General features: G+C 37.8%; 1 protein-coding gene across 5 annotated transcripts in view; it reads right to left on the bottom strand.

Moving 5' to 3' along the window:
- The window catches only part of ANKFN1 (ankyrin repeat and fibronectin type III domain containing 1), a 350,740-nt gene that overhangs the window by 121,079 nt on the left and 201,803 nt on the right, over positions 1–27,858 (bottom strand). For all 5 annotated transcript variants that reach the window (XM_054535672.2, XM_054535674.2, XM_024235192.3 and 2 more), the window contains 2 exons: positions 9,497–9,691; positions 7,625–7,738 (listed from right to left, as the gene is read on the bottom strand). In XM_054535672.2, coding sequence (XP_054391647.1) covers positions 7,625–7,738; positions 9,497–9,691 — 309 coding nt within the window. The remainder of the gene's footprint in view (positions 1–7,624; positions 7,739–9,496; positions 9,692–27,858) is intronic.

Here is a 27,858-nt window from a genome sequence, read left to right on the forward strand (position 1 = left end):
TGGCAATTAAAAATAGAAATATAGCTATGTTGAGAGAATAAGGGAGTGCAGAGGAGTGCAGTATTATGAGAGTTAAATGCTTTTCTTTTGTAGCTATAATTGCACAGATATTGATAAATCAAGAAATAGCTGACTGGGTGCAATGACTCATGCCTGTAATCCTAGCACTTTGGGAGGCCAAGGTGGGTGGATCACTAGAGGTCAGAAGTTCGAGACCAGCCTGGCCAACATGGTGAAACCCCGTCTCATTAGCTGGGCGGTGGTAGTGTGCACCTATAGTCTCAGCTACTCAGGAGGCTGAGGCATGAGAATCACTTGAACCCAGGAGGTAGAGGCTGCAGCGATGCAGTGAGCCAAGATCCTGCCACCGAACTCCAGCCTGGGTGACAAAGTGAGACTCCATCTCAAAAAAAAAAAAAAAAAAAAAAAAGAAAGAAAAAGAAAAAAGAAAGAAATAGCCATAGAAGCTTATTAATTAGAGAGGTAATTGCTAGAACTAAAAAAAGTTAAAAGTGGCTGACTATGAGAAGAAGAGAGTAGGAAGAATGAAGTAAACCACTGCCTATTTTTCATTATAAGCTTTTCAATACAAATTTTAAAAAATCCCCTATATCACTTTGGACAAAACAATTAAATGTGTATACAAAAAAAGACAGACTCTTAGACTGAGTATATAAGTTAACTATATACCCTTTACAAGAGACAAATGCATTGCAAATGTCCTAGAAAGGAGAACAACAGGTAGAGAAAAGACAGCAGGCAATGGAAACATAGAGGAAGCAATGTGAACTACAACTGAAATAGAAATCAAGTTAAACTGCATGAAACAAGACAAATCAAGCAGCTTTTTCAGCGATCAAAGACCAAAGGAACAAATATTTTAAGGAAAAACCAGGGTATTTGAACAACACACACACATTCATACTTCATAACCTAACGGAGTTTACACACTCTTTTCAAATATCACATATGGCACATATACAACTGATTCAGTAGTTAGCCACAAGTAAGAATGTTAAATTCCCAAAAGGACTGTAGTCCATATTTTTGGATTTTTAACATATGATATGTGCATAATAAAATTAGACATTAACGATAAAAATACACCAAATAAAATCTGGTCACTTGGAAATTAAAAGTGATTCCTTGAAAAACTCTTAGATTAACATGGAAGTGAAACAAATTACAAATTGTTTACAAATAAGTGACAGTTACAACACCACATTTTAAACTTTTTGGATATGGACAAAACAGTACTCAGGGGAACATTTATAGACTTAAACCCATGGATTAGAAAACAAGAAAAATAAAGGAACAAGTAAATTAAGTTTCAAATAAAAGAAAAGCAAAACTAGTAAGGAAACAATAAAGTAAACCCATAGAAAGTAGCAGGAATTGGTAACATGAAACCCAAAATTAATAAGATAGAAAATAAGCATAAAATAGATTTTATGAATCAAAAAGCTCTTCAAACAAACCAACAAAATAGTCAAATGTTCAACAATTATAAAAGAAAAGGCACAAAAGCATAAACTTTTGAAATATTAAAGGGGCTATAATCACAGTGATTTAAACATTATGTTCAACAACACTGTATCAATAATCGTAATCCAGATGAAAATGATGATTTTCTAGGAAAAATATAGTAAAATCACGATACAATTTAACATATCTTTCTTAAACAAAATAAAACAAAAACACTTCTTATTAAGCTGGTAAGAAAATAAGACTTCTTTAATTTGATAAAGGATATCCACCAGAAACCTACAGTAGATGTGGCATACTTAATGGTAAAATATCAGATGAATTTTGATAAAAGCCGATAAGAGAGACAGATACCAACTCTCACAGCTACTATTCACAATGTAGTGGGAACTGAATTCACATTGATTCTTGTCAAACAAGTGAGACCAGAAAAAGAAAAAAAAAATTAGAACGAGACAAATGTATTGTTCTTAAAGACAACATGCAAAAAAAGAACAAACTCATGAGATGCAAGATAATCTACTGATAAAAAGCTATTGCTAAGAGATTTTAGTAAAGCAGCCAATTAAAGTTTTTCTTAATTAGCAATACTCTTCTACTGTCCCGCAACTAAATGTCCTGAAAAGAGAGTTCATTCGTAACAGCCATAAAAACTGTAAAATTTAGCTAGCATGAAGCTCAATAGGAAGTATAGAATATCTATATAAAGAAAATAATTAGACTGTTCTGAATACACACAATTCAGCCTGATTAGGAAGACATCTCATGGATGAGATTCTCCCCAAATTGATTTAGGAATATGATGTAAATCCAACAAATAAGATTTTTAAAAGTGAACTTGACAGGCCAATTCTAAAATTCATTTTTAAGAGACAATGTGCGTGAATAACAAAGACATTTTGAAAAAGATTTTAATGGGGAGGAACTTGCCTTACCAGATCTTAAAATATTCTGTAAAATGATGGTATTTATGATAGTAACACAGGTATAGACAGATCAATGGGACAATGTGTGAATCCACAAAGAGTCCCTTCTGCTTCTAGTTAACAATACTAGAAAAATATTCTCTAGATAAAAGAGAGATACATATAAGGATTGTAACATTATATAACAGAAAAAATTAAAACAACCAACATCCAACAACAGGAGAATGATGATACCTCTTTCTGTGGAATAGGAATACTATACAACTGTAAGAGGAGCCAAACACATTTACATAGATTTGTAATTTATACTGTTGAACTGTAAAAATATCACTGAGTTGAAAAACATCCAGTTGTAGGACTAGAAAAACAATATAATATTTGTATTAGAGCACATAAACAAAACTTTGTACATATCCATGTGTATATACCTATCAAAAAAGAATTTATAAGGACATACATCGAACTCACTATAGAGTTTGAGGTATGAATATGACTGGAAGAAGGGTGAAGGACTTTGACTTTTTTTTTTTTTTTCTTGAGATGGAGTCTTACTCTGTCACCCAGGCTGGAGTGCAGTGGCACGATCTCAGCTCACTGCAAGCTCCGCCTCACGGGTTCAAGCCATTCTCCTGCCTCAACCTCCCGAGTAGCTGGGACTACAGGCACCCACCACCATGCCCAGCCAATCTTTTGTATTTTTTAGTAGAGACGGGGTTTCACCGTGTTAGCCAGGATGGTCTTGATCTCCTCACCTCATGATCCGTCCACCTTGGCCTCCCAAAGTGCTGGGATTATAGGCATGAACCACCGCGCCCGCCTGACCTTTTATATATATATATATTCCTACACAATATAGTTTGAGGGTTAAAATTTTGTTAAATGATGAAAATGCAGAAAAGCTATTCTTGACAATATACATTATCGGAGAAAGGTTTTAAGGTGGTTTACAAGATGGTTGGAGAATAAATTGGCCGGATCCTGACAACTCAGCAACTAGTGAATGAAAGTAGGATGAGTAAGGATGTAGAAGCCTTAGCAGCTTAGAAGTGACTCTTGAGCAGTGTTGCCTTTCATTTTTCATCCTCTCACCCCCACCAGACTTGTTATTTTTCCCCATCATACATTTTAGTCACTAACCCCACTTTCATATTTTCACCCCAACACAAAAAATGTTAATCCACTAAGTTTCATGCCCTCTGGACATAACATTTCCTGCTCCTCCTCGTTGCTCTCATCTGCAAATCTTTGGCCACCTCCCCACCTCTCTTTCCCCAAACAGGCTAAAGAAAGTTATAAATACTTTTGCTTTGTGGAATTGTATCACTTCAACCTAGTAATGAAGGTAGCTACCTCATACCTATGACCAGATTAGTCCTTCAATTAATTAAACATAGAAATAATTATATTATTTAATGGAATGCATTTTTCTTGATAGATAAATATCCACCCAACTACAAGGTATAGGAGGAAAAAACAGAAAGGGTAAAAAGAATATAAATCACAGAGCAATGGGAACCCGTGCTCTGTGATGTCAGGGTTTTCTCCATTCCTGTAGAAAAGATAGTCCAAGTCGTCAGGTTATGATCAAGTTCACACTATTATTATTATAAATGATCGACCCTGAGGGTTTTAATATCCCAGTGGTAGACTCTCCTTCCTAGAAGCTGAAATGCCCCCTCATACACCTTCCTGGAATTTTTTGGCTGCTTCTCCTGAGAAAGAAACTGAAAGTGGTGGTCGGCAGACATATGGGCCTGGTCACTGCAGAAGCAGATACACTATGAGCTCCTGAAAGGCCCTGGCAGTTTCTACAAGGAGAGATGCTTTTTAATTTTAAAAAATGTCATCAAATGAAGAGCAGTTAAACAATTTGCTATTACAAGTCTTTGTAGGGAGGAACTAGGGTGGTGGTTTCTAATCTGTTAGGGAATGAGGTAGGAAAAGACACAGGCAAGGATACCACCCAGAACCCAGGTACTGCACTCAGGCAATGCAGCAACTACTGCAGCATGTCATAATTAGCAAACCCCAAGGTGTGGCCACTTTGAGGCCCAATTAAGAAAAAAAAACAAAAAAACTCGAAAATGTTTCATCTTGTGGATGGAAGAGAGGTATTGTGCCGCACCTCTTTCAGGATGCCTTCCTAACCATCCCCCAACCCTGCAAGGAGCAGTAAAATCACTTTTGCAAATGTTTTCTATCTCAGGCCTGCAGAGAAATGACATAATCTGCAAATGAGAGGTTCAGGTAGGTGACCCAAGGCAGTGAGGAGAAAACGTGGAACAAATGTCTGGCAATTGTCCAAAGCATCAAAGCATCTGAAATAACTGTAGGTTTTCCTCTGTCAGCCATAAAAATGGGTGAGATGAGACCAAAAGATGCAAGCCTCCTTTGAATCCAACAAGAAAACACCTAGAAACAGAGAGTAGCTCTCCTAGCCCCGTTTTACTGCATTCAGGGGGGAAATTCAGAAAAAATCATGTGGGTCTCAACTGAAAACTGTTTCCTAGGTTTAATGTGGAAATTGATGTCTTTAACCTTCAAATTGTGATGGCAGTTGGCCTGGTGCATGCCCCCATGTTGTGAAGAAAACTTAAAAAGGGGTGCTTTTAAAAAGATGTCTACATATCAACAAACTCTTATAAAACAATATGTTGATGGGTTGAGTGTAAACAAATGAGAAACAGAAGGATTTAGATTTCCTTTCAAATACACCCTAGCTTAAGCATGAAGGAGGAAAACATTGAGTTGTCAAAATAGGCTTGAGGTTTTGCCGAACCCAGAAATTCTGGAGAACAGTCTGAGATATTTTTGCCAAACTCTAAATACTGCAGGGGTAAGCTTTCCCTCTAACCAATTAGATAATTGCCATTTCATTCTGTAGATTTCTCAATTGTTTCTTCTTTTTCTTTTCTTTCTTTCTTTTTTGCAAACAAAATAATTACGCTAATATTTTCATAATTAAATAATTACTTCAACCCCTGAATTAAAAACTGCACTGCTGTTCCTGTGGATACAGTAGGCTGCCAGCTGTTTTAAATAACCCTTGAGAATGGTCAGGTTAAGGACTCAATTTATGACCTTATAAATTAACACAAGGAAACCTACTCCATAATGCAACAGACAATTCTATTTATAATGCTTAATTAATCCCCTCCAGTCTCTAACAGAACCCACTTGTGACCTTTCATTTCAACCTCACCCAAATGCAAGTCTCCTGAGATGAGAAGTGTTAATATGTGAATGCGGATAGAATTTGCCGGCATTATGGGCAAGTATTAAATTGCTGACAATCTGGACTGTTTGGTTCCTGATAGCTCACTCATCAAAGTAAGAAGGAAACGTCAAGGTGGGCAGCACTGATGAAACTCTTCATCGAAATCCTGAGCTGGAGAGAGGCAGAAAGAAAAGAAAATGCCCATATCTAACATTGCCCACAAATGCTTGCTCTGAATTTCAGTCTTGGCAGATGAGACAACCAAGAGAAGGTATCAGAATTGTTTCAAAGGATGGTTGTGGGGGGCCAACCTGGGTGGTTTCATTCATCTGCTGTCCTTAGTACCCTAAGGCTGCTTTCTTTTAGACTGATACAGAAAATCCAGGGATAATCAATTCAATGCTGTCTTATCTAAGGTATTACAAACACAGTAGCGTTATCTGGAAAATTCTAAGTACCCAAGAAAGCTACAGGGTGTGGGCAGAGTAAAGTTTGCAGAGACATATGAAGTACCCCTGAGGGACAGGCCTGAGAATGAGAAAGGAAGGCCTGTGCAACTACTTGAACATGTTTGAGGGCAGAGAGAGCCATAGTGACCTGAATGCAAAGAAAGTCCACACTGTAGCCTGGAACCTTGGAATATGTGTGGAGAGCTTTATCAGCTTTTAGGGCTGTTCAGTGTAATTCCATATGTCCTTACGAATCCAGAAAATAGCTTTCCTTTTTTGTTCCTTGTATTCAAGAGTCAGCATAACGTGATGATTCTGTCTCTGTTGTAAGCATTTAGGCAAATTCCTTAACTTCTCATTGCCTCTGTTTTTCCATCTGCAAAGTTGGAATCCTAACAATACCTGTCTCATGAGATCATTGTGAGGATTAAATAGAGTTAAAACTTTAAACGGCTTTAAATGGTGCCTGGTGCATAGTAGGTGCTATGTAAGCATTAGCTGTTATCATCACAATACCTCTGCAGTCCTTTTTCCTCTGGGCTTTCCCTTTCTTTTCCCAATGCTGCCACTGTAGCCAGGTCAGGCTGTCATGACCTCCCTCTTGAATAGGTTCATAATTCATTTCCTTATTCTAAATCTCTATTTCTCTCAATAAATCATACACAGTATTACCACTCCAATCTTTCAAAAGTCTACCTCTGATCCTGTCCCTACCTTACTCAATGGCTCTGCTGAATTCATCACATAAAGTCTAAACTCCCTAGCCTTAATTTCAAGCCTCATTCTGTCCTTATCTGTTGATCATAGTTTCATTCTTTAATCTTAACATCTTACTGTACCTTCTCATGACCCTATGCTTATTCGGAGCCATGCTATTTTCTATTCCCTCTACTTGTTCCCTTAGTTTGCTCTACCTGACCTGGTATGTTCTTGGTTTTATACCTGTGTTCACTGTCCTTTCCATTTGGAATTTACTTTCCCCTCAATATCTTCCAGTCCAAAGCCTACTTATCCTTCATAGCCAGGCCTGAATGCCACCTCCACCCTAGGGAACCCTTACCGATCCCACCATTTTATCTTCCCTTTGCTCTTTCCTGACCTCCAGTGTACTTTATCTGCATTTTTGAAAAACCTCAACCCTGTTACCTGGCTTTAGTTATTGTTTTCTTTTAACCCCTACTTAGTATGTTCCATATCACAACACCTCTGATCCTTGGATCAAGTCTGATTCTTCCGTGTTTCCTACTCAGACCTGTCCCCAGCCCTATGCTATGCATAGAGCAAGTCCTCTGCAAAGATGAATGAAACAGTAATTGAGGGACTTGAAATGACAGCCTGGTCTTGTGGTTCTTCCTTTGTGTGACATTCTCAGTCACTTGATTGTTCCTTTACATGAGCGCCTATGGAAATATTTCAACTCCAAAAGTCAATGGGATAAAAACATTCCTATCAGTAGGAAAAACAAACACACAAAATGCACAATTGATTCTCAAACAGCAGATGCTTTTTTAAGAAGGAGTGATGAAAAAATGTCTTGGGTCCAGTACCTTTATACCTGGTTACTACAGCTGCATTGACGCTAAGAGGCTCTTGGAAGCTGACAGTGAGTGATGTGCTGCTGGTTACCATGAGACAGACATTGGTTGGCATCTCAGGGGCTCCTGGGACAGAAGGAAAAACACAAGGATCTTAACATAGCAAATCCTTTTCAAACAACGTTCCTCCCTCTTCAAAGGATACCCTGAAATGAACACTATGGAAACATTTGTTTGTAGAGCCTAATAGCTTTTGCTTTTGAACATTTTCATTAGACGTCTCAATGGCTTTTATTTGTTGCCATTGGGGTCTTATTTGAGCATTAGAACATTTTCTGAAAAGGTACATAATACCAGTTAAGCCTTCCTAAAGTATCCTGCAAACATGATAGGAGATTGGGCTGGATCAGTGAAGAGAAGGGCAGGAAGTGATAGCAGGATCCTACATTGTCGGTGGACACCCTTACGTTTTATAAAGTACATCATTTCACTGGAGCCTTTTTGCAGCCCTGCTAGGTAGAAAGGGCAAGTAATAGCACACTCACTTTTGGTATGAGGAAACTGCAGCCCCAAGTGGCCAAATTCCTTGTTCAAGAACACAGTGAAGACAAATAGCCAGGATGAAAGCCCCTGGCTTCAGTTGCCTACTTCTGGGCTCTTTCCAGTATTGATAGAATTCTAACTCACCTTGCTCTCAGGCTTTCTCCTATTACAAATGAGCAGTATTTTCTGAGAAAAAAATTTATGGGTGGATGTCATGTCCACCAACCTCAGGTTTTAGAGGACTCCTGATGGCTTTTGGTATTGCTTAACACATAGAAGATGTTTTATAATTTAGCAAATTACAAAAATTGACATCAAATCTGAAAATATGTCTGTTTCTAGTATTAATCTGTCCTAAATGAGGCACAATAGCAAATGCATTTATTAAAGCAAGTGCTGAATCTCTTTAAACAAACCCATGCACCAGCCTTGCTGGAGAGTGTTGATGTTGAAAGCAAACTTTCATTAATGTTGCTAAGTTATTTGCTCCAAGAGAAAGGATTAGGCCTGATTTGGTATTTAGTGTACTTAAGAAAACATCATCACTGTCTTTGGTCTTTGTCTACATCACAACTAAGTTTCCTGCAACAGAGGCAGAGACCTTTCAAACTAATGAATTTTCCCTTATATTTAAAATTTCCAGCCTAATTTTTTTGTTGTTGTTTAGATAAGATCTCCTTCTAATATGAGAGTTTAATATTTCACAAGTGTTTGAATTTTATATTTTGTTTTTATATCAGGAGCTACACTTAGCATTACTTTCCAGTGCTAACGAGTATTATCCAAAAAGAAGGCTTTTCTTAAACTAACAAAAAGAATTGGTAAAGAAAATGGAAGTGCAGACAAAAGCATAATTCTTGAGTTGATTGTTCTTTTCAGTTGCCTGTGTTAACTGAAGTTCAGTTTATAGCTCTATATAAAAAATGCAGTAGAGAGTTGAAAACAACTTAAACTTGAGCTTGAAGCAGAAACTGGACAAACAGGCAAACAAATATTTTTCCACCTCCGTATCCCAAAATATAGCCATCTAGGGCATCAGACCATCCAGATCATTAGGCATTAGGGCATAGCGGGTGGAAAGTGCTAGATGAGTGTGACATGGTAGAGAGAGGCCAGAGGCATGAAGCCTCATGGCTGTGGTCAGAGCACCCATCAGGAGCCAGAAACTCATGCAAGACAAAAGACCCTTTGACAGCCTCTCAGAGCCCTTGCTCCATACAGGCTGACAACGGCCACCCATGACCCTGTAGAGCTGAAAAAAAAAATCCGTAAAAGAAGACCTGGCTGTCTCAAACTGAAGCTCAGTCTAGTGAAATGTAGACGTTTTCTGCTTATACTCACTGGCATGCTCAAAGCCTGTTTTCATGCGTCTGTAGAGCCGATACCTCCACTCCCAAGCTTTCAGCTGTTTCTCTTTCTCTGTGTTGTCCAGAGTGAATCCTTCATTCTCCACCTGGGCAGACAGTTCACTCACCCTCTCCTGGGCTTCCTGGACCAGTGTGTTGAGGTGCATTGCTCGGCTTTCCAGGCTGACAACTAAAGAGAAAGAAATGGGATTACTTCTCTTTCTTTCCAGGGAAATGCTGCTTCATTGGAATGATATATCCCAGAGTCTACTATGATTTGAAAAAAAAAAAAAATGCCTGGGAAAAGTGGGATCTGTGTTTGTTATCAAGTATCTTATTACGATAAGGTCTAATTAGTGACACTTACAATCAGATTAAGTGGTAAATTCATCACATTAACATATTCCCATTGCTCTCCAGCCCTGCTGTAACACACACCTCAATTAGCTGCTTAACTCAGCTAATTAGAATTCCACCATCAAGTACCCAAGAGGACCACTTCTCATCCAGAGAGTACACATTTGTTGCCATGACCTCTAGAAGGACAAACATGTAGGGGCAAAACTCCGTACGGCCAGGAAGACCCTAGGAAAAGTTATCCATGAGGCAAGTTGCATTCTGATGAAGTTTTGTTTTGTTATTGGTAGAACCTGATTCAAATTTTCTGCCTTTAACACATTCTTCCCAGCTTATAGACATTTTTGTATGTATATCTTAGAGGCATAATTTTATTATTGTTAATCAATGTATTTATTGCTTACAAAGAGTTCCACTACTGCTGCCACAGTTGAGCTAGTGAGTTCTGATGACTGGCTGACTTGAATGTGATCAGAAATTGATCTTTGACTGTGGTATAATGGTAGGAATGATCTCCAGAGATACCAACGCTCAAGAGGACAAGTTATATAAGCCCCTCTTGCTGGGAAGGGTTGTAGAGCTTGCTATTTCTATTTTACCCAATATGTGATAGTCTTCATTTGATTTACATCAGATTGTTTAGCCATCCTGCTCTTGTGTTCATGTCAATGAATGGGAAGGAACGTATGTTTCCCTTTCTTGTGCTGAGCAGTGAGGCTGCCTCTCATGGTCTTGTGGCTGTTATGCATATGAGGGCCTGCCATGATGTTCACTTGGTCACTTCAGAGCCCCTCCTGGTTAAGTGATAAAGATAGCCTCAGCATGGGAATATGGTAGGGGATCACAGAACAGTCAAGTAAACCAGACTAAAGTCCTGCAGATCTGTTGCTGAAATGTGTTCGACACTCCCTGTGACCAAAACAATATTTCTGCCTGGTGGGTGGGAAAGAAATCCAACTATTTCATTCTTCTAATTAAGGGGGAAAATATTGTGAAGATAACTCAAGTGAAAATTTGTTAGGTGTATTTTGAAATGGAAATTAGGTGGTTATATATTCATATTCTCTGTGTTCATGGGCATGTTTGTATTAATTACAGGAAATGAATACTAATTTATTATTGCCTCTGTGCACCATCCGTCTAAATTTATTTACAGATGAGGTCAATGAAAAATTAGTTGAGCCTTTTTTCTTTTTCTTTCTTTCTTCTTTCTTTTTAAAGTTGCTGTTTAGAACACTCAGGACTGTGTTTTGCTGCAGATTTGTCATGGTTAATGAATGTTGCTGTAGCAGTCAATCATGTACTCTAAATACTGTCACACTTTTTTTTAAAAGCCTCAGTCATGAGCCATGACAGAAAAATAAACAAATAAATATAAAGCTAAAAAACTCTTTCACTGAGCAGCTACACTATGCAGAATCCCTGGGGAAGGCTAAAGGAGGCCAGAATAAATGATAATATAAGTGCTGTGGACGTAGGGAAGCAATGATGGGGTATGAACGCAGAGGTTCTGGAGAAAAAAAATACACATACACACACACGGGCGCACACTCCAGTGGAAAAATTGGCAATATTAGTAGCCTCAAGGTGCAATTTCCTGGAGCAGTGAGATTGACAAGTCAGTACTAAATGCTGTTAATTTAACTAACTTCAGATTAATGGTAGAGTCTGCTATGACTGAAGCCCTCAAACACAGTCTCATTATAGCCTTGCTGGGAAGGTCCTAAATATAGGCATTGACAGTTTAAAACAAATTCGTATACATTTGTGTATTTTTAGACATAGGTTAGGCGTCAGAGTTTGTGTCACAGTTTTCAGGTTGATTAATTGACCCAGTAACTGCACTCTCTACCCACTCCCCCCTCCTTCTTCCACTCCAAATTATAGAGAAAATGGGGGAATTGTCCTTGTTAAGTTATCCAGTGAGCTTTTTATTGTATGCCTGATGTTTGAATTGCATGCATGCGTCAACACTTGGGTGATAGACACATGATTTATAAAAATAAATTTTTCTAATACTATGAAATCCCCCCTATTAATTTTTATATCCACAACAGTTATTACTGCTGTGAATTCCAGGTGGCATTTCAGATGGACAGCTTCTCTTGAGCTATGCTTGGCTCCTTCTGACAATTTTTCTGCTTTCCCAAGAACCACACATTTTGTTTCTGCATTTTCCCTTTCCTTCTAGGCTTTAGATGCAATTTGAGTTGTAATGGTAAAGGAATTCCACCTCTTCAAGATAATGCATTTTGCCTCTTCAGAGACTAAAGACAGAATTTTATAGCTGGGTGAGCTCTGCAAGATTATTTAGATCCCAGTGCACCTCAAACTGGGATATCTAAACTCTAACGTAATATGGTGGTGATGGTGGGTGAAGTAGGGGGTGAAATGATCATCTCTGAAAACACAATATGAATGAATGTGTCTTCCTGGAGCATCAAATTTTACATGCAGATTTTGATTAAGCATATTATTTAGAAATTAAATAGGTCTATTAGGGAGAAGAATGGAAAGTGTTTCCAAACATTAAAAATTTTGAAAAAAGGGAAACTTTGTAAAACTCTATCCCTTTTTTCCAGGTTAAGACAGCAAGTGCTCTTGAGACTATCATTTGCATCTGTTGTTAAAAGTAATTCAATGGACAAGTCAGAGAAGCACTGACTGAGCCACTGGTTTCCAACCATTTCAGCAAGCAAAGCTTTATTTATTTTTTCCAGTGGATTTTTTTAATAGCTTAATAAAACACCCTCTTTTGAAAGATTTTTTTTGTCTACCAAACCAGCTGACTTATAAAGTGATCACGTTTCTCCCTATTATTAATGACCTATATAACCATCAATAGAAGCATCTGTTCAGAATGAGATAATCAACCTAACAAACTGGGTTAATATATTTTAAGCAGAAGCAAGTAAATATGACAATTATAGTAGACTGTGTAGTTTATCTTGAGTAATGGTGTGATAGTTAGGCTTTTTGAAAGCTTGAAAATTGTTCTGGGAACCCAGTTTCCATTTTTGCCACCCTGGAATGGGGGCATTTATTTTTTTACAATTGAGAAATCATATTTAAAAAATCATTGTCAATTTTTATAATGTTTCAAGCCCATTCTTTGTTGATAGCCTCCACATTTATACGGTTAAGTCATTTTTGCTGTGCTTCTTATCTATGACATTACTTTTATATCCCTTCACCTGTGGATCTTAATATGTTGCAGAAGGTTCATTCCTGTACCTCAATACAGATTCACTTCCTTTAGCTGCCTTTTCTAGCGCCAATGTGCTTTAAAAAAAAATGTGCAAACAACAAGCAGTGACAGTGGCCAATTCCTCGAATGTCCAGATTAATAACTGTAGCATGCTAAAGAAAGGTGTGTGTAAATAGCTGGAGATGGTGTATGGTCCAGGGTCTAGCATAAATGTATTTCCTTTCTGAGCATTCCCTCCGTTCCCCTAACCCGAATACATGCATTAGAATGTAGCAAAACCCTTGGGAAACTTCTCTTAGCCAACGGCAAACTTATCTGTTGCCACAAGTGCAAGGAAGTAGGATGTGAACCAGTATATCACAAAGCTCTTTAGCCACTTCAGTTGGCGACAGAACACAAAAGGAAAAAATTCCTATGTATACACATCAGTCTGTCTCCACTTTTTATAAAACTGGAATAAAATGGGAAAGTGTCACCTTTATTAATCCTAATTGAATTTTAAATGTCCTTTTGACACAACAAGGTATATACATGACACAGCTACACAACCTTTTTTCAACTGGACAACAAGTGCCAAAACCCTGTGGATGCATAGGGTAAAACAAGATTGGTTAGGAAAAGAGAATTTTTCCTATAACTGGTAATCTGACACAATGTCCTATTGCCATTAAAAAAAAAAGGTCCATTTTCAGCCGGGCGCGGTGGCTCACACCTGTAATCCCAGCACTTTGGGAGGCTGAGGCAGGCAGATCACCTGAGGTCGGGAGTTTGAGACCAGCCTGACCAATATGGTGAAACCCCGTCTCTACTAAAAATACAAAAATTAGCCTTGCATGGTGGCTGGCACCTGTAGTCCCAGCTACATGGGATGCTGAGGCAGGAGAATTGCTTGAACCTGGGAGGCGGAGGTTGCAGTGAGCCAAGATCGTACCATTGCACTCCAGCCTGGGAGACAGAGCGAGACTCTGTCTCAAAAAAAAAAAAAAAAAAAAAAAAAAATGTCCATTTTCAGTTTATTCAAGTTTGTTTTCATGGTGTTTTATACCTCTTGATAAAAAAAATTTCAGACTTTTGTAATTTGTGTATGCTGATCTTCATCAAAAGGTTCATTCTCTGGATCAGAGTCAGTGGTGTCAGAATATCTATAATGATCAGGCTCATTGTCACTAACATCTGGTGTTACAGATGTGTAACTACTAGCCTCTGGATTTGATGGCAGAATGGGGCTATTTTCAACTTCCTTATTTTAAAGATGAAGAAATTGAGACTCAGGGAGATGGGATGACTTATTCATGATCTTCATCTAAACCTTAAAGAACTCGGTGGATTTTCTGTAAACCAAATAGAATACAAATCAACCTATTATTTATATGTTACAATTTCCTGATTGTTATCTATTTGGTATGAAATTGGTGAACTCAGTTTGGCTGGTTGGTTTGATTTAGAAAATAGAAAGGCTATGTCTGTTTTATCATTCCTGCCCATCCACTTCTCCTTTTCTTGGATTCATTCCCCTTTCGCTTCCACCCACAGGACACTTTTCCCTGGAGGCCATACTCCTGATCTCTTTGCAAGGTTTGGTCTTTTCTCTCATTGCAGTTGGTTCCTCTCCAGCCAAGCAGCTATCCCTCTGAGCAGCCATGCCAGCACAATGGAGGGTCTGTGACTGCATGGTAAGCAGTCCAGCAGGGGCAAGACCACTCAGTGGCTCCTGAAACAGGCTCTGTGCTATTGTGGTGTTTAATTATCAACAGCATTTCTACCTCCCAGTGCTTCTGAGTGGGCATTTGTTATAAGACTTACGCAGCTAATTAACTACGGGATGGGGTGGGGGGTGGGGCGGGAACTTTGTGTTCAAAGAATACAATTAGAGTTACTGTTTAAATCCCGAGATAAATAATGATCAGGGACTGGAGGGGTTTTCTTCACCATTAGAATCTAACCTATGGATTACTACTTACAGTTTGTTAATTTTGCCTTTGCCTGCAATTGCTAAATTTGGGTCTGGTTGATAATTGCTCAAAGCTTGAAAATACAATGAGTGTAAAAGGTAAACTAATTTTAACTTTTAATTAAGAATTTTAGGGAACAATTTGTTTGGTTTGCTTGAAAAAGACGGACATATTTGTCTATTACTAATGATGTGCCATTTTTCAATTTAGTAACAGCTTTTCCGTTATTATGGGTATGTTCCTCTTTTTCAATGATGAGAAAATAAGGCACTAAGACAATCATTTAATCTCAGAGTTAGAAGGATACCTTACAACCAACCTCAGATACCTCTCCTTTAGTACCCTTGGTCCTGTATAATTTCCTACATGAGGGGAACTCACTGTTTACTGAGATGACCTTGTCCATTTTCATACAACTCCGAATTTTAAAGTTTCCTTATCCTGAACTGAAATCTGCTTTCCTATTACAGTCATGTGTCACTTACTGACAGGGGTATGTTCTGAGAAATGCATCCTTAGGCAATTTCATTGTTGTGCAAACATTACAGAGTATACTTACACAAATCTAGCAGGTATAGCCTACCACACAGCCAGACTATATGGTATAGCCTATTGCTTCTAGGTTATACACCTGTACAGCATGTTGCTGTACTGACTACTGTAGGCAGCTGTAACACAATAGTATTTGTATATCTAAATCTATTACAACATAGAAAAAAGTACACTAGGAATACTAAAAATATGGCATAAAGGATAAAACATGGTAGAGCTATGTAGGGCATTTACCCTGAATGCAGCTTACAGGACTGGAGGTTGCTTTGGGTGAGTCAGTGAGTGAGTGGTGAGTGAATGTGAGGACGTAGGACATTACTGACACTGCTGTAGACTTCATAAACACTATACAATTAAGCTACACTAAATGTATAAAAAATTCTTTCTTCAATAATAAATTAGCATAGATGGACAGCTTCTCTTGAGCTACGCTTGGCTCCTTCTGACAATTTTTTTGCTTTCCCTAGAGGCACACATTTTGTAACTCTTTTGCTTTATAAACTTTTTAAAACTTTTTGGGTCTTTTGTAATAACAGCTTAAAACACAAACAAACAGTACCACTGTACAAAAATATTTTCTTTATATCCTTATCCTATAAGCTTTTTAAAAATTAAAAAAACAATTTTAAACTGTTTTTGTTAAAAATCAAGACACAAACACACACACCTATATCTAGGGTGACACCTATGCCTAGGGTCAACATTATCAATATCACGGTCTTCCACCTCAACATCTTGTCCCACTGGAAGTTCTTAAGGGGCAGTAACATGCATAGAGCTGTCATCTTTTATGGTAACAATGCCTTATTCTAGAGTACCTCCTGAAGGACCTGAGGCTGGTTTACAGTTAACCATTTTTTTAAATAATTAGAAGGAGTGCACTCAAAAATAACGATAACAAATATAGTAAATATATAAAACAGTAACGTAATAGTTTAGTGTCATTATCAAGTAGTGTATCCTGTACATAATTGTATGTGCCATACTTTCATGTGACTGGCAGCACAGTAGGTTTGTTTAAACCAGCATCACAATGAACATGTGAATAATGCATCGTACTATGATGTTATGACAGCTACAACATCATTAGGCAACAGGAATTTTTTAGCTCCCTTATAATTTTATGGGACCACCTTCATATACGTAGCTTCATATACGTTGACGGAAATGTTATGCGCATGTGATTGTACTTCCAAACTGCAAGCAATGTGGTAAAAGGGCTTTGGGGTCCTATAGCTCAAGTGCTGCCCTTACATATGGGTGATCCTAACTAGTTACTCTGCTATACTGAGCCCAAATTTCTCATTTGTAAAACTGGCATTGTAACAGCACTTGTCTTATAACTTGTAACGAATTAATGATAATCTTTACATAGAAGACTCTCTTAGCAGAGGTTTGCTTATTATTATTACATCTATTGATCTTATATTTTTAGAAGCACACAAAATAAATCAAAATACTTGTTTTATAAAATAACTCTATGTTCTTCCATCAAAAACCCCTCTTGCCTCAAATAAATTTTTTCCATCCTAGCTACTGTTCAGAAATATACACTAGCAAGTGATATGAATTTCAACCCTATCTGCTATTTCAAGGCAGAAAACAAGGTCACTTAGATTTGAACGTTGCATTGTAACAAATATACTCTGGGCAGTTAATAAAATTTATTTTTGCTGATTATAAGCGACAGCCTTCTAACAACTTCACCACTGACTTGTTTTAAGGTAGGAATGACAAAGTAATGTAGGGGAATTCTAAAAATTAAATATTTTTAATTCAAAAACTCTTATACCAGAGAAACACAAAACATAGTTCCAATTTATCCATCTTAAGATTCAGGATACAAGACTCATTTTGGCTTCACTTAGGTCTCAAGCTGTTATTACATTTTCAGATTTTCCCAAGGACATTGAGATGCGGTTCCAAAAAGGTTTTAGAGATCTGGAGATTAAATGTTTCATTTTAATGACTGTGAAACTTTCTTCTCCTACAACTTACTACACCCAGACATGGGGCTCTGAAGTGTTCTCTGCAACTTTCCAGCAGAATGTTGACTCACAGAGTCCTTATATAACTTAGATTGTAACTGGTGATTTCTTAAGAAGCCAGAACAAATGACACAGAAAGGAACTGTTGGGACTCATCAAACTCAGAGAGGAAAATGGACATCTTCTCTAAAAGCACAACATGCAAGCCACTTGAGTGGATTATTTAGGAAATTCAAAGGAGATTGCCCCATGGCATCATAGGAGGTTTAAGTAATGAAACAAGATAACCATGTTTTCTGCCAATATTTTCAGTGCTGTTCATAGACATATAGTGTGAGCCACATCATTTAAAATTTCCTAGTAATGACAATAAAAAAGCAAAAAGAAATAGGTGGCATTAATTTTAATAATATATTTTACTTAACTAGATATATCCAAAATGCTACCATTTCAGCATGTAATCAATATAAAATTTATTAATTTTATATTTTATGTTATTTTTGGTACTAAGACTTTGAAATCAATGTAATTTTACATTTAGAACACTTATTCATTTGCATTAGACACATTTCTTTTGTAAATTTTATTTTATTATAAATTGATAATAATGTGATATGTATTTACGGGATACAAAGTAATGTTACGATTTGTGAATACAATGTGGAATAATTAAATCAAGCTAACTAGACATATTCATCACCTCAAATATATATCTTTTTTTGTGGTGAGAACATTTGGAATTTACTCTTTTACCAATTTTGAAATGTACAATACACTGTTATTAACTATATTCATGACACAGTGAAATAAATTTAATAAAACCAATTATTTCTCCTGTCTAACTGAGATTTTGTACACTTTGACTATCATCTCCTCATTGTTCCCAACCCCCTGACTCTGTAACTACCATTCCACTTTCTGCTTCTATGAGTTCAATCGTTTTAGAGTCCACAAGACTCTAAATAAATGAGAACATGAGATATTTGTCTTTCTGTGCATGGCTTATTTCATTTAGCAGAATGTTCTCCAATTCCATCGATTTTGTCACAAATGACAACATTTCCTTCCTTTTTAAAGGCTGAATAGTATTCAATTATGTGTATATATAATACATAACATTTAAAAAATCCACTCATCTGTTAATTGATACTTAGGTTAGTTTCATAACTTAGCTATTGTGAATAGTGCTGCAGTGAACACGGAAGTGCAGACATCTCTTTGACAAATTGATTTCAAATCTTTTGGGTAAATACCCAGAAGTAGGATGACTAGGTCATATGGTAATTCTGTGTTTAGTTTTTTGAGGAACCTCCACTCAGTTTTTGTAATGGCTGTGCAATTTACATCCCCACTAACAGTGTACAAGTGTTTCCTTTTCTCCACATCCTCACCGACACTTATCTTCCATCTTTTTGATAATAGCCAGTCTGACAGGTGTTAGATGATATCTCATTTCTCATTGTGATCTTAATTTTCATTTTCCTGAAGATTAGAGGTACTGATCATTTTTTTCCATATATCTGTTGGTCATCTGTATGTCTTCTTTTCAGAAACTCTATTCAGGTTCCTTGCTTATTTTTATTTTTATTTTTGAGATGGAGTCTCACTCTGTCTCCAGGCTGGAGTGCTGTGGTGCGATCTCGGTCCACTGCAACCTGTGCCTCCTGTGTTCAAGCGATTCTCCTGCCTCAGCCTCCTGAGTAGCTGGGATTACAGTAGCTGGGATTACAGGCGCCTGCCACCATGCCCAGCAAATTTTTGTATTTTTAGTAGAGACGGAGTTTCATCATGTTGGCCAGGATGGTCTCGGTCTCCTGACCTCATGATCCTCCCGCCTTGGCCTCCCAAAGTGCTGGGATTACAGGCATGAGCCACTGCACCTGGCCACCTATTTTTAAATTGATTTATTTATTTTCTTCCTGTTGAATTGAATTCCTTACAATTTTTGGACATTAACCCCTTACTGGATGTACAGGTTGCAAATATTTTCTCCCAATACACAGGTTGTCTCTTAACACTGTTGTTTCCTTTGCTGTGAAAAAGCTTCTTAGTTTGTTTTAATCCCATTTGCCTACTTTTGCTTTCGCTATCTGTTTTTGGGCTTATATGCAAAAAATCATTGCCTGGACTAATGTCATGTAGTTTCTCCCCTATATTTTCTTCTAATAGTTTTATAGTTTCTGGTTTTATGTTTATGTCTTTACTCTATTTTGAGTTGGTTTTTGTATATGGTATGAGATAAGGGTCCAATTTCATTCTTCTGCATGTGGATATCCAGTTTTCCCAACACCATATATTAAAAAGACTATTCTCTTTCCATTGTATGTTTTTGGTACTTTTGTTGAAAATCCATTTACCATCCATTCATGGTTTCATTTCTGGGCTCTCTATTCTGTTCCATTGGTTAATGGCATAGATATATTTCAAATGTTTGATAGTCATATGTGGCTAGTGGATTCTGTGTTGGACAGTGTAGTTTTAGAACACAAAAGTTACACAAATTTTAAAAAGTGCTTAATAGGAAGTGTTTTGGAATACAAACTATATAACTAATGGGTAAAATATTTAAATTCTTTACCAAAAACTCTTGGGTCATTTTATTTTGTTTTTGAGAGTTATGTTGGCTAACAATTTTTAGAAATCAATTACAGTTGCCCAGGTAATGTGATAAATGTTTTAATGGTATTATTCCACTTAATTCTCAATAATCTTATATGGGTAATAAGGTAGCCAGCCTCCAGGAGGGCCTGCAGTGACCTATGTCTGCTTGTATTCACACCCTTGTATAGTTTTCTCCTACACTGAACAACCAGGGTTGTTCTGTGAGATCAGCAGAATTCTGCAGAAATGACACTATGTCACTTCAGAGGTTAGGTTATACATGTGACTGTTGCTTCCACCTTGACTGGTCTCTCTTTCTCTCTTTCTCAGATCATTTTCTCTGGGGGAAGCCAACTGCCATGTCATAGAGTAGCCATATGGAGAGACCCATATAGTAAGAAATGTGGGGCTCATGCCAGTAGCCACCATGAGTAAGCTCGGAAGTGGGTCCTGTAGCTCAATCAAGCCTTAAAATGACAGCAATCTCATGGAGTCACGTGAGATTATAACTGAGCCATAACCATCTAGCTAAAGCCATTCCCAGCTCAGACTCACATGAGATAAACATTTACTATTTTTAGTTGCTGTTTGGGGGTAATTATTACACAGCAATATATAATAATACAAGTTAAGTACAATTATTATATCCATTTTGCAAATGAAGAAATGGGGCCACAGATAGGGTAAGGAATTTTCCCACAGCTACAAAAGTTCAGATGTGGGATTTGAAGCCAGAACTCTCTGACCCCAGGAATTTAATTTTTAGCCTTTTCTAAGGGTTTAATTTAAAAGCTGCTCCCCAAACAATTCTATTGCTTTTGTGTTTATGTTAAAACTCATAGGGAAAAGTCTGCCTACCCTCTAGACTGATAACAATGGATATATTTTGGGTTTTGGGGGATGGGAACCTAGATTGTGTGTGCATGTGGGGATGCATTGGGTGGGCTATCAAAGATACCTTTTAACTTTATCTATAATCTTTTCATTTCTGACAAGGAGAAGATATTCTATGTTGCATGTATATTTTAAAATTTTTTAAAAAGAAAAAAAAGATGGCTATAAAACAACATGGATGAACCTGGAGGACATTATTCTAAGTAAAAAAAAGCCAGACACAGAAAGAGATAATGGATGATCTCACTTAAATCTGAAAATTTAAAAAGTCAAACACATAGAAACAGAGAGTAGAATAGTGGTTGCTATGGGCTAGGGGTGGGGAAAATAGGGAGATATTGATCAAAGGGTACAAATTTTCAATTAGAAGATGAACAAGATCTGGGGATCTAACGTACAGCATGGGTGGTGATGGATCTGTGAATTAATTTGATTATGATAATCTTTATACAACATGTATATCAAGTCATCACATTATATACCTTGAATGTATACAATCTTGTCAATTAAATATTTTAAAGCAAAAAACCAGAAAAATGCAACTATCAACTCAAAGAACAGGTGACACGAACTTAGGCTTTGGCCATCTGATGTTTAAATAATTATTTGAAAACATAAAAAAGATCAATGAGCCCAATACTAAGTAAAATCATTCTTTTCATAAGGGATAATATATTCACACCCCTCAAAAGAAATAGGCTTGGGATTGATTCAATTAAATTCAATTGAGTGTCTACTGTTTGCTGGGGATTCAGTAATAAATGAGAGAGGTGCTGTCCTTTAGAATTTGTGTTCTATTGCAGAGGAGACGAAAATAAGCAAATAAAAACATTAAGAAAAATCGTAAGTGCTATGCACAAAATGACAAGAGAGTGATGTGATGAGAAAATGTCATTTTAGACTTTGGACTTGGTGGCCAGAGAAAGCCTCTCTTGAAGATGTCACATTTAATCTGAAAGGATTTGGCCATGTAATGAACAAGATTAAAAGCACTCAAGCATTCCAAGTAGATGGAATAGCCAATACAAAGGCCCTATGGTAAGATAGCCTGGCACGTTACAGGAACAGAATGGAGGATGGTGTGGGTGAGGAGTGCACAGTATAAGAACAGATTTGTAAGTTAGGGTGAAGATCTATACCCCTATTTTAGTGAAGCAGAAAAAAATATTGAGGGCTCATTATAGAGACCTGTCTGAGGCTTGTTCTTTACATATTCTTATTGGCTGCAAATCTTTGTCCTTTGAGGGTGGATTTGATTTCAGGAAATCTCTCTAAATAATTTGAAGCCAAGTCTGGTGAACACAGAGGGTGATGATGCTAGGCAATGCTGTTTTGGAACAAAAATCAGGTGTGACTCTCAGCAACGAGTCAGATTTTCTCATAAACTGACTCTGAGGACAATTCCAAAGTGTTCAGAGTAATGGCAGCACTGTTGGAGCAAGTGTGGGGTCTCCCAGGAGGACCATGTGGAAGGATAACATTCGCTTGGACTGTAGACTTTCTAGTGTGTTTGTTTACATAAAACCAGCCTCATTAGTTTATAGTCACACCTCTTAGACATGGCCTGACCAGTCCCAGCACAAACACGAACCGCTTACTACTGCAGAAATGAGTGGTGCATCCTGACAAGACTGCCAAAATTGTAACACTGGTGTCTGCACCATGCTCAAATGACAGCAATTCTGTTAATTGCATTTTATGAAGTAACTGGACATAACAAATTCTGAGTGACACTTTCTAGTTCCACAGGCAGCATCTGAGAGAAAGTGAGAGGGAGGCATTCACCAAGAAATGCAGAGGGAGGGGAGAGGGACTAGAGAGAAGGAGAACGTAGCTAAGGGAAAGGGCAGAAAGACTGAAACAAAGAGGTATTCTACTATTCTTACTGGTCTATATAATTAAATAGTGCAAAAATAAAAACAACTAGGCTACATCTACAACCAAATTCTGTAACAATGTCTGGAAAACAATAACAGCATTATTAACGACAAAAGGTGCCCCAAAGTTTAAGTTACTGGAAGACTTGAAGGTTTTTTTCCCTACATTCTGTGTATGCATGTGTGTGTGTCTGTGTCGATGATACACATAACGACTGTATATGTGCACACTAAGACTTGACATTTGTGACTCCCAGTAGCATAAGACAAGGCTGTCACAAAGGCTAAAATTTCAACTGTAATTTTCTGAGCATCTACTATGTACTAGGTACTGGAGTCAAAGAATGAAATAAAATCTCTGTGAGTGACCAAATTTGTACACAATAGGCAAAAGAGCTAGTTTCTTTATGATTACTATCTACGGGGCCTTAATGGCCATCTCAGAAAGGCAAGACTCCCATCGATGATTCAGCAAACTCCTCCTGGAGGCTATTGGTTTGAAGGTGGGGGCAGAATATGAGTTAGTCAGAAAAAGGGAGGGGTTTATGACTGGGGGCTTTTGTATACAGAGACAACAAGTCTTTCTTTGACAGCAGTTGTTCAATTGAGCATGAGTCATAGCGACTGGGATCCTAAGTGTATGAAACAGTCTATGGCATACCCATAGGTGTCCTGTGGTGCCTCTATACATTGGCTTTCCTAGTTGCAGTCCTTTCAGATTCGGTGGCTGTTTTCCTAAGCTCAGCACATCAGTCTGCAAGAAAGTACTTGGGACTCTACTTCAATAACTGCTGATTGTTTTTCTGCAAGGAAAGGATATTACTTTGTGCTGTTTGCAAAAAGGTAGGAGGAACAGAAAAAAGTCATTGAATAAAGATAGTAGATTCATCTAATGAGTAGGCTGTGGTTCTGTATATATTTAACTTCAGAGCAGTGTGCAAGTTTAGATGGCTGCTTCTGGTATTTTTCTATGAGTAAGGAAACATACGTGGTTGAGTTTCAAGCTATGCATATAAAGAACACATCCATGTGGCTCTGGCTTCTAGAGGTTCAAGATAGAAGACAGGCCTGACCAATGGTTTAGGAGTTAAGTCCCTAAACCCTCCGTGTCACTGTGCACGGAGAAATGGAGAAAACTACAGACGATGTTCTTCTGAATTGTGTGAGGATACTTGGTTGGCATAGTGAAAAGAATACTGGGCTAGTTTTCAGAAGAGAATACACAGAGAAAGAGAAGAAAGAAAATTAACCTTGTTAGAAACCCTGGAGTCTGCACTCTGCTTTGAAATATGCAACTGTAATTAGAAAAGGAGCAGATGGAGAGCCAAAATAGGGAGGAATTGAGCATCTAATGTGTAACAGTGATGCACGCCAAAGCTTTCTCACAAACACCAAGGGAGTTAATACAGATCTGGGTTCAAATCCTGACTGCACCACCTATTAACTTTGTTGTGTTGGGATAACTATTTGACCTTTAAAATTCCAATTTCTTTATTGATAAAGATGAAGAAAACAACGTCTCCCTCACAAGCCAGTTGTGAGGATCAAGGGAGATGATGTAGACAAAAGCATTTTTGTAGGTGTAAAACACTCTAAGAGCTTCAGACCTCATCGTTATTTTTCCTCTCTTATATATCCTGCCTCTTTGGCTTCTGGGGAACAGTTTACGGCAGGTGTTTGCTTATCTGGTTCTGGCTGGCAGACTAGTTTTTCTCTTGGGCTTGCTCAAACTCATGTACAGAAGCATTCTGCTTCTTTTGTACTTGACATATAAAGTGAATTAAAAATGCCTGAAAACACTATGTTTTTCTATCCTGCCTCTCTCCAACGGGAATGACACCTTAATGCACAGAACAGAACAAAGAAATACATCATATGACTTTAGCAAACAGTAGAAAGGGAGAGATGCAGGGGCCCAGAGGCCACAGCCCTCCATATTGGTTATGTGGAAAGGCAGTGAGTTTGTGTGGAAAGATTCCTGGTGTTGGCATCCTACAGATTTGGGCTTGAGTCCCTGGCATCCCTATTCATTTGCTGGATGTGTGACCTTGGGCCAGTCAGTTAACTTCTCAGAATCACAAGTTCCTCATCTTCAAAATGGAGTTAATAGCCTTATCCTGTAGGGTTAGTGTGAAAACCAGAGATGTTGTATGTGGAGACACAACCAATCTTGCATTGCCATTTTTACACATGTGAGTCTATATGTGGTAGTATCTCTTTGCCTTCTTAGGTAGCCAAGGTGACTTAGGTGTCATGTTTCCTGGAGGCTGAAACCTGGGTTTATCTCCCACCATTTGTCCTTTACAACTTTATGATAGTAACATGGCTATCATCCCAGAGACAATGAGGATGAAAACCAGGGATCTCTTGAACAAATTTGCTTTTGGTTTAACTAGATATTTAGTACTTGAGTTCTTTTATAGAGGTTTAATTATGCACAGGGAGATTTGGGAGGTAAGGAGTCTTACTGTTTTCACAGAAAATGCAGAGTTCTTTGTAGTGTCACAGGTAAGTGAGTAGGACTAATATTTCATCCAGCCCAGTGCAGGATGGCCATGGCAACATCTGGATGAATGGTCTCCTTGTTCCTGTAGAATGGGGCTCAGTCTGCATTCTCCATGTTCAGACCCTCTGATTCTCTCTCCACCCTTCTCTCACTGGATCTTTGGGACAGACGTTGTTGCAGAATAAACCAGAAGGCAGCAAAGATGCCATTTCAATTTCTTCCATCCTCATTTATCATCCTTCCAAATCCTCCAGTTCCACTAAAAAGGGGCAGCACTTTGACTATAGAGCTCTTTTGAAGAGCTCAAATCCTACCGAATCCAAATCTTCACTGTCTCTGACATGGATATGGTGAGCTTAGCATTTTTATAATAAGAAATTTTCTGATACAAGGATCTGCTTCTGTACCTAGTCTTTGGGTGGTGGCGATTTATGAAATTTAGGGGCAGAGATGTGACCTCTAATTGTATATTTACTTGCTTCTCTTTCAGCCTTCTGGGTCTCACCACTTGGAAGTAAGTGAATCAGTATTAGTGAAACTAACAGTTTGATGAGTTTACTCTTTTCTTTAAGGAAACATAAAAACAGTGGCTCACAGCCATTGTGATCAATGGGTCAGAGAGTTTTCACTAAGGGGAATGTGAGTGCCTACTTCATAATGTTGCTGTGAGGATTAAAGGAGTTAATACATGGAAAGTGCTCAGAAAAGTGCCTGACACAGGGTGAGTGCTGCATGATATTATCCCATCCACTCCTGGGTGGGGTCTGCCATTGGCCCCAGTGCAACTTTCTTCCCCAAGTACTATCAGCTCTACTTCAAAATACATCCAGAAAGAAGCCAGTCACAGAAGACCATATATTATATAATTCTGTTATGTGAAATGTCTAGAACAGGCAAATCTATAGAAACAGAAGGTAGGTTCATGGTTGTCAAGAGCTGAGAAGAGTTGGGGAGGTTGGGGAGTGATAATAGTTAAATGGTATGATGTTTCTTTTCAGGGCAATGAAGCTCTAAAATTGATGGTGGTGATGGCTGCACAACTCTGTGCATATACTAAAAACCATTGAATTGTATACTTTAAATGGGTAAATTTTATGGTATGTGAATTGTATCTCAATAAAGCTGTTAAAAATATATCCAGAATTCTGACACTACTCAACATCACTGTGATGTGAGTCCAAGCATCCAGTCTGTCTCCTGGACCACTAAAATGACCTTGTAACTGGTCTTCTCAATTTCACAATTACCTCACCACTGTCTCTTTTCCATAGAGCACTGTAGTGATCTTCTAATATAAATCAGAATATGTCATTTACCTTCCTAAATTGCTCCACTGCCTTCCCATCATACTCCACAATTCAAGTTGAACACTGACCATGGCCTCAGGGTCCTGCATAATCTGGTCCCTGTGACTTCTCTCTCAATCATCATTCTCCCTCTTGCTACTTTGCTTTGGACCCATTGACTTTTTTGGTTCCTCCAGTATGTCAGTCTTATTCTTGCCTGCCTCAGCATCTTTCTATTTGCCATTCACTCTGCTGATAATTTGACCCCCACATCTTCTCATAGTTCATTCCTTCATATCATCTAGAATCCAACTCAAATATCACCACATCAGAGAGGCTTTTCTTGCCCAACCCTATTTATGTATTCATTTTTAATTGACATATTGTAACTGCCCATATTTATGGGGTACAACTGGATGTTTTCATATACATGTATGTTGTATAATCATTAAATTAGGGTATTTAGTGTATCCATCACCTCATGCATTTATCATTTCTTTATGGTGAGAAAATTCAAAAGCCTCTCTTCTAGCTACTTTGTAATATACAATACCTAACTGTTAGCCATTCCAACATCACCCTACTGTGCAGTAAACACCAGACATTCCTCCTAATTGTCAAAATTAAAAATAGAACTACCATACGATGCACCAGTCCCACTACTGGGTATATATCCAAAGGAAATAAAATCAGTATGTTGAAGAAATGTATGCATCCCCATGTTTATTATGGCACTATTTACAATAGCTAAGGTGTGGCATCAACTTAAGTGTCTATCAATAGATGAATAGATAAAGAAAATGTTGCATAAGCCAAGCAAAGAAAGATAAACATGGTGTGATCTCACTTACATGTGGAATTTTTTAAAAAGTTGATATCATAGAAGCAGAAATTACAGTGATTACCGAAGACTGAGGGGTGGGGATTGTGAGAGATTGGTCAATGGGTACCAACCCTATTTAAAATAGTCCCTTCCCTATCAATCTCTAGCCACTCATCCATTTTATTTTCTTCACAGCATATATCACTATTTTGAGTTTGTATTTTGTCTATTTACTTGCTTATTGGAAGTCTTCCCAACAAGCATGTAATTTCTATGAGAATAGGGATTTTTGTCTTGTTTGCTGTTACATTCC

Source organism: Pongo abelii, chromosome 19 (genome assembly GCF_028885655.2).
Source record: "Pongo abelii isolate AG06213 chromosome 19, NHGRI_mPonAbe1-v2.0_pri, whole genome shotgun sequence".
In the NCBI taxonomy this organism is placed as follows: domain Eukaryota; kingdom Metazoa; phylum Chordata; class Mammalia; order Primates; family Hominidae; genus Pongo; species Pongo abelii.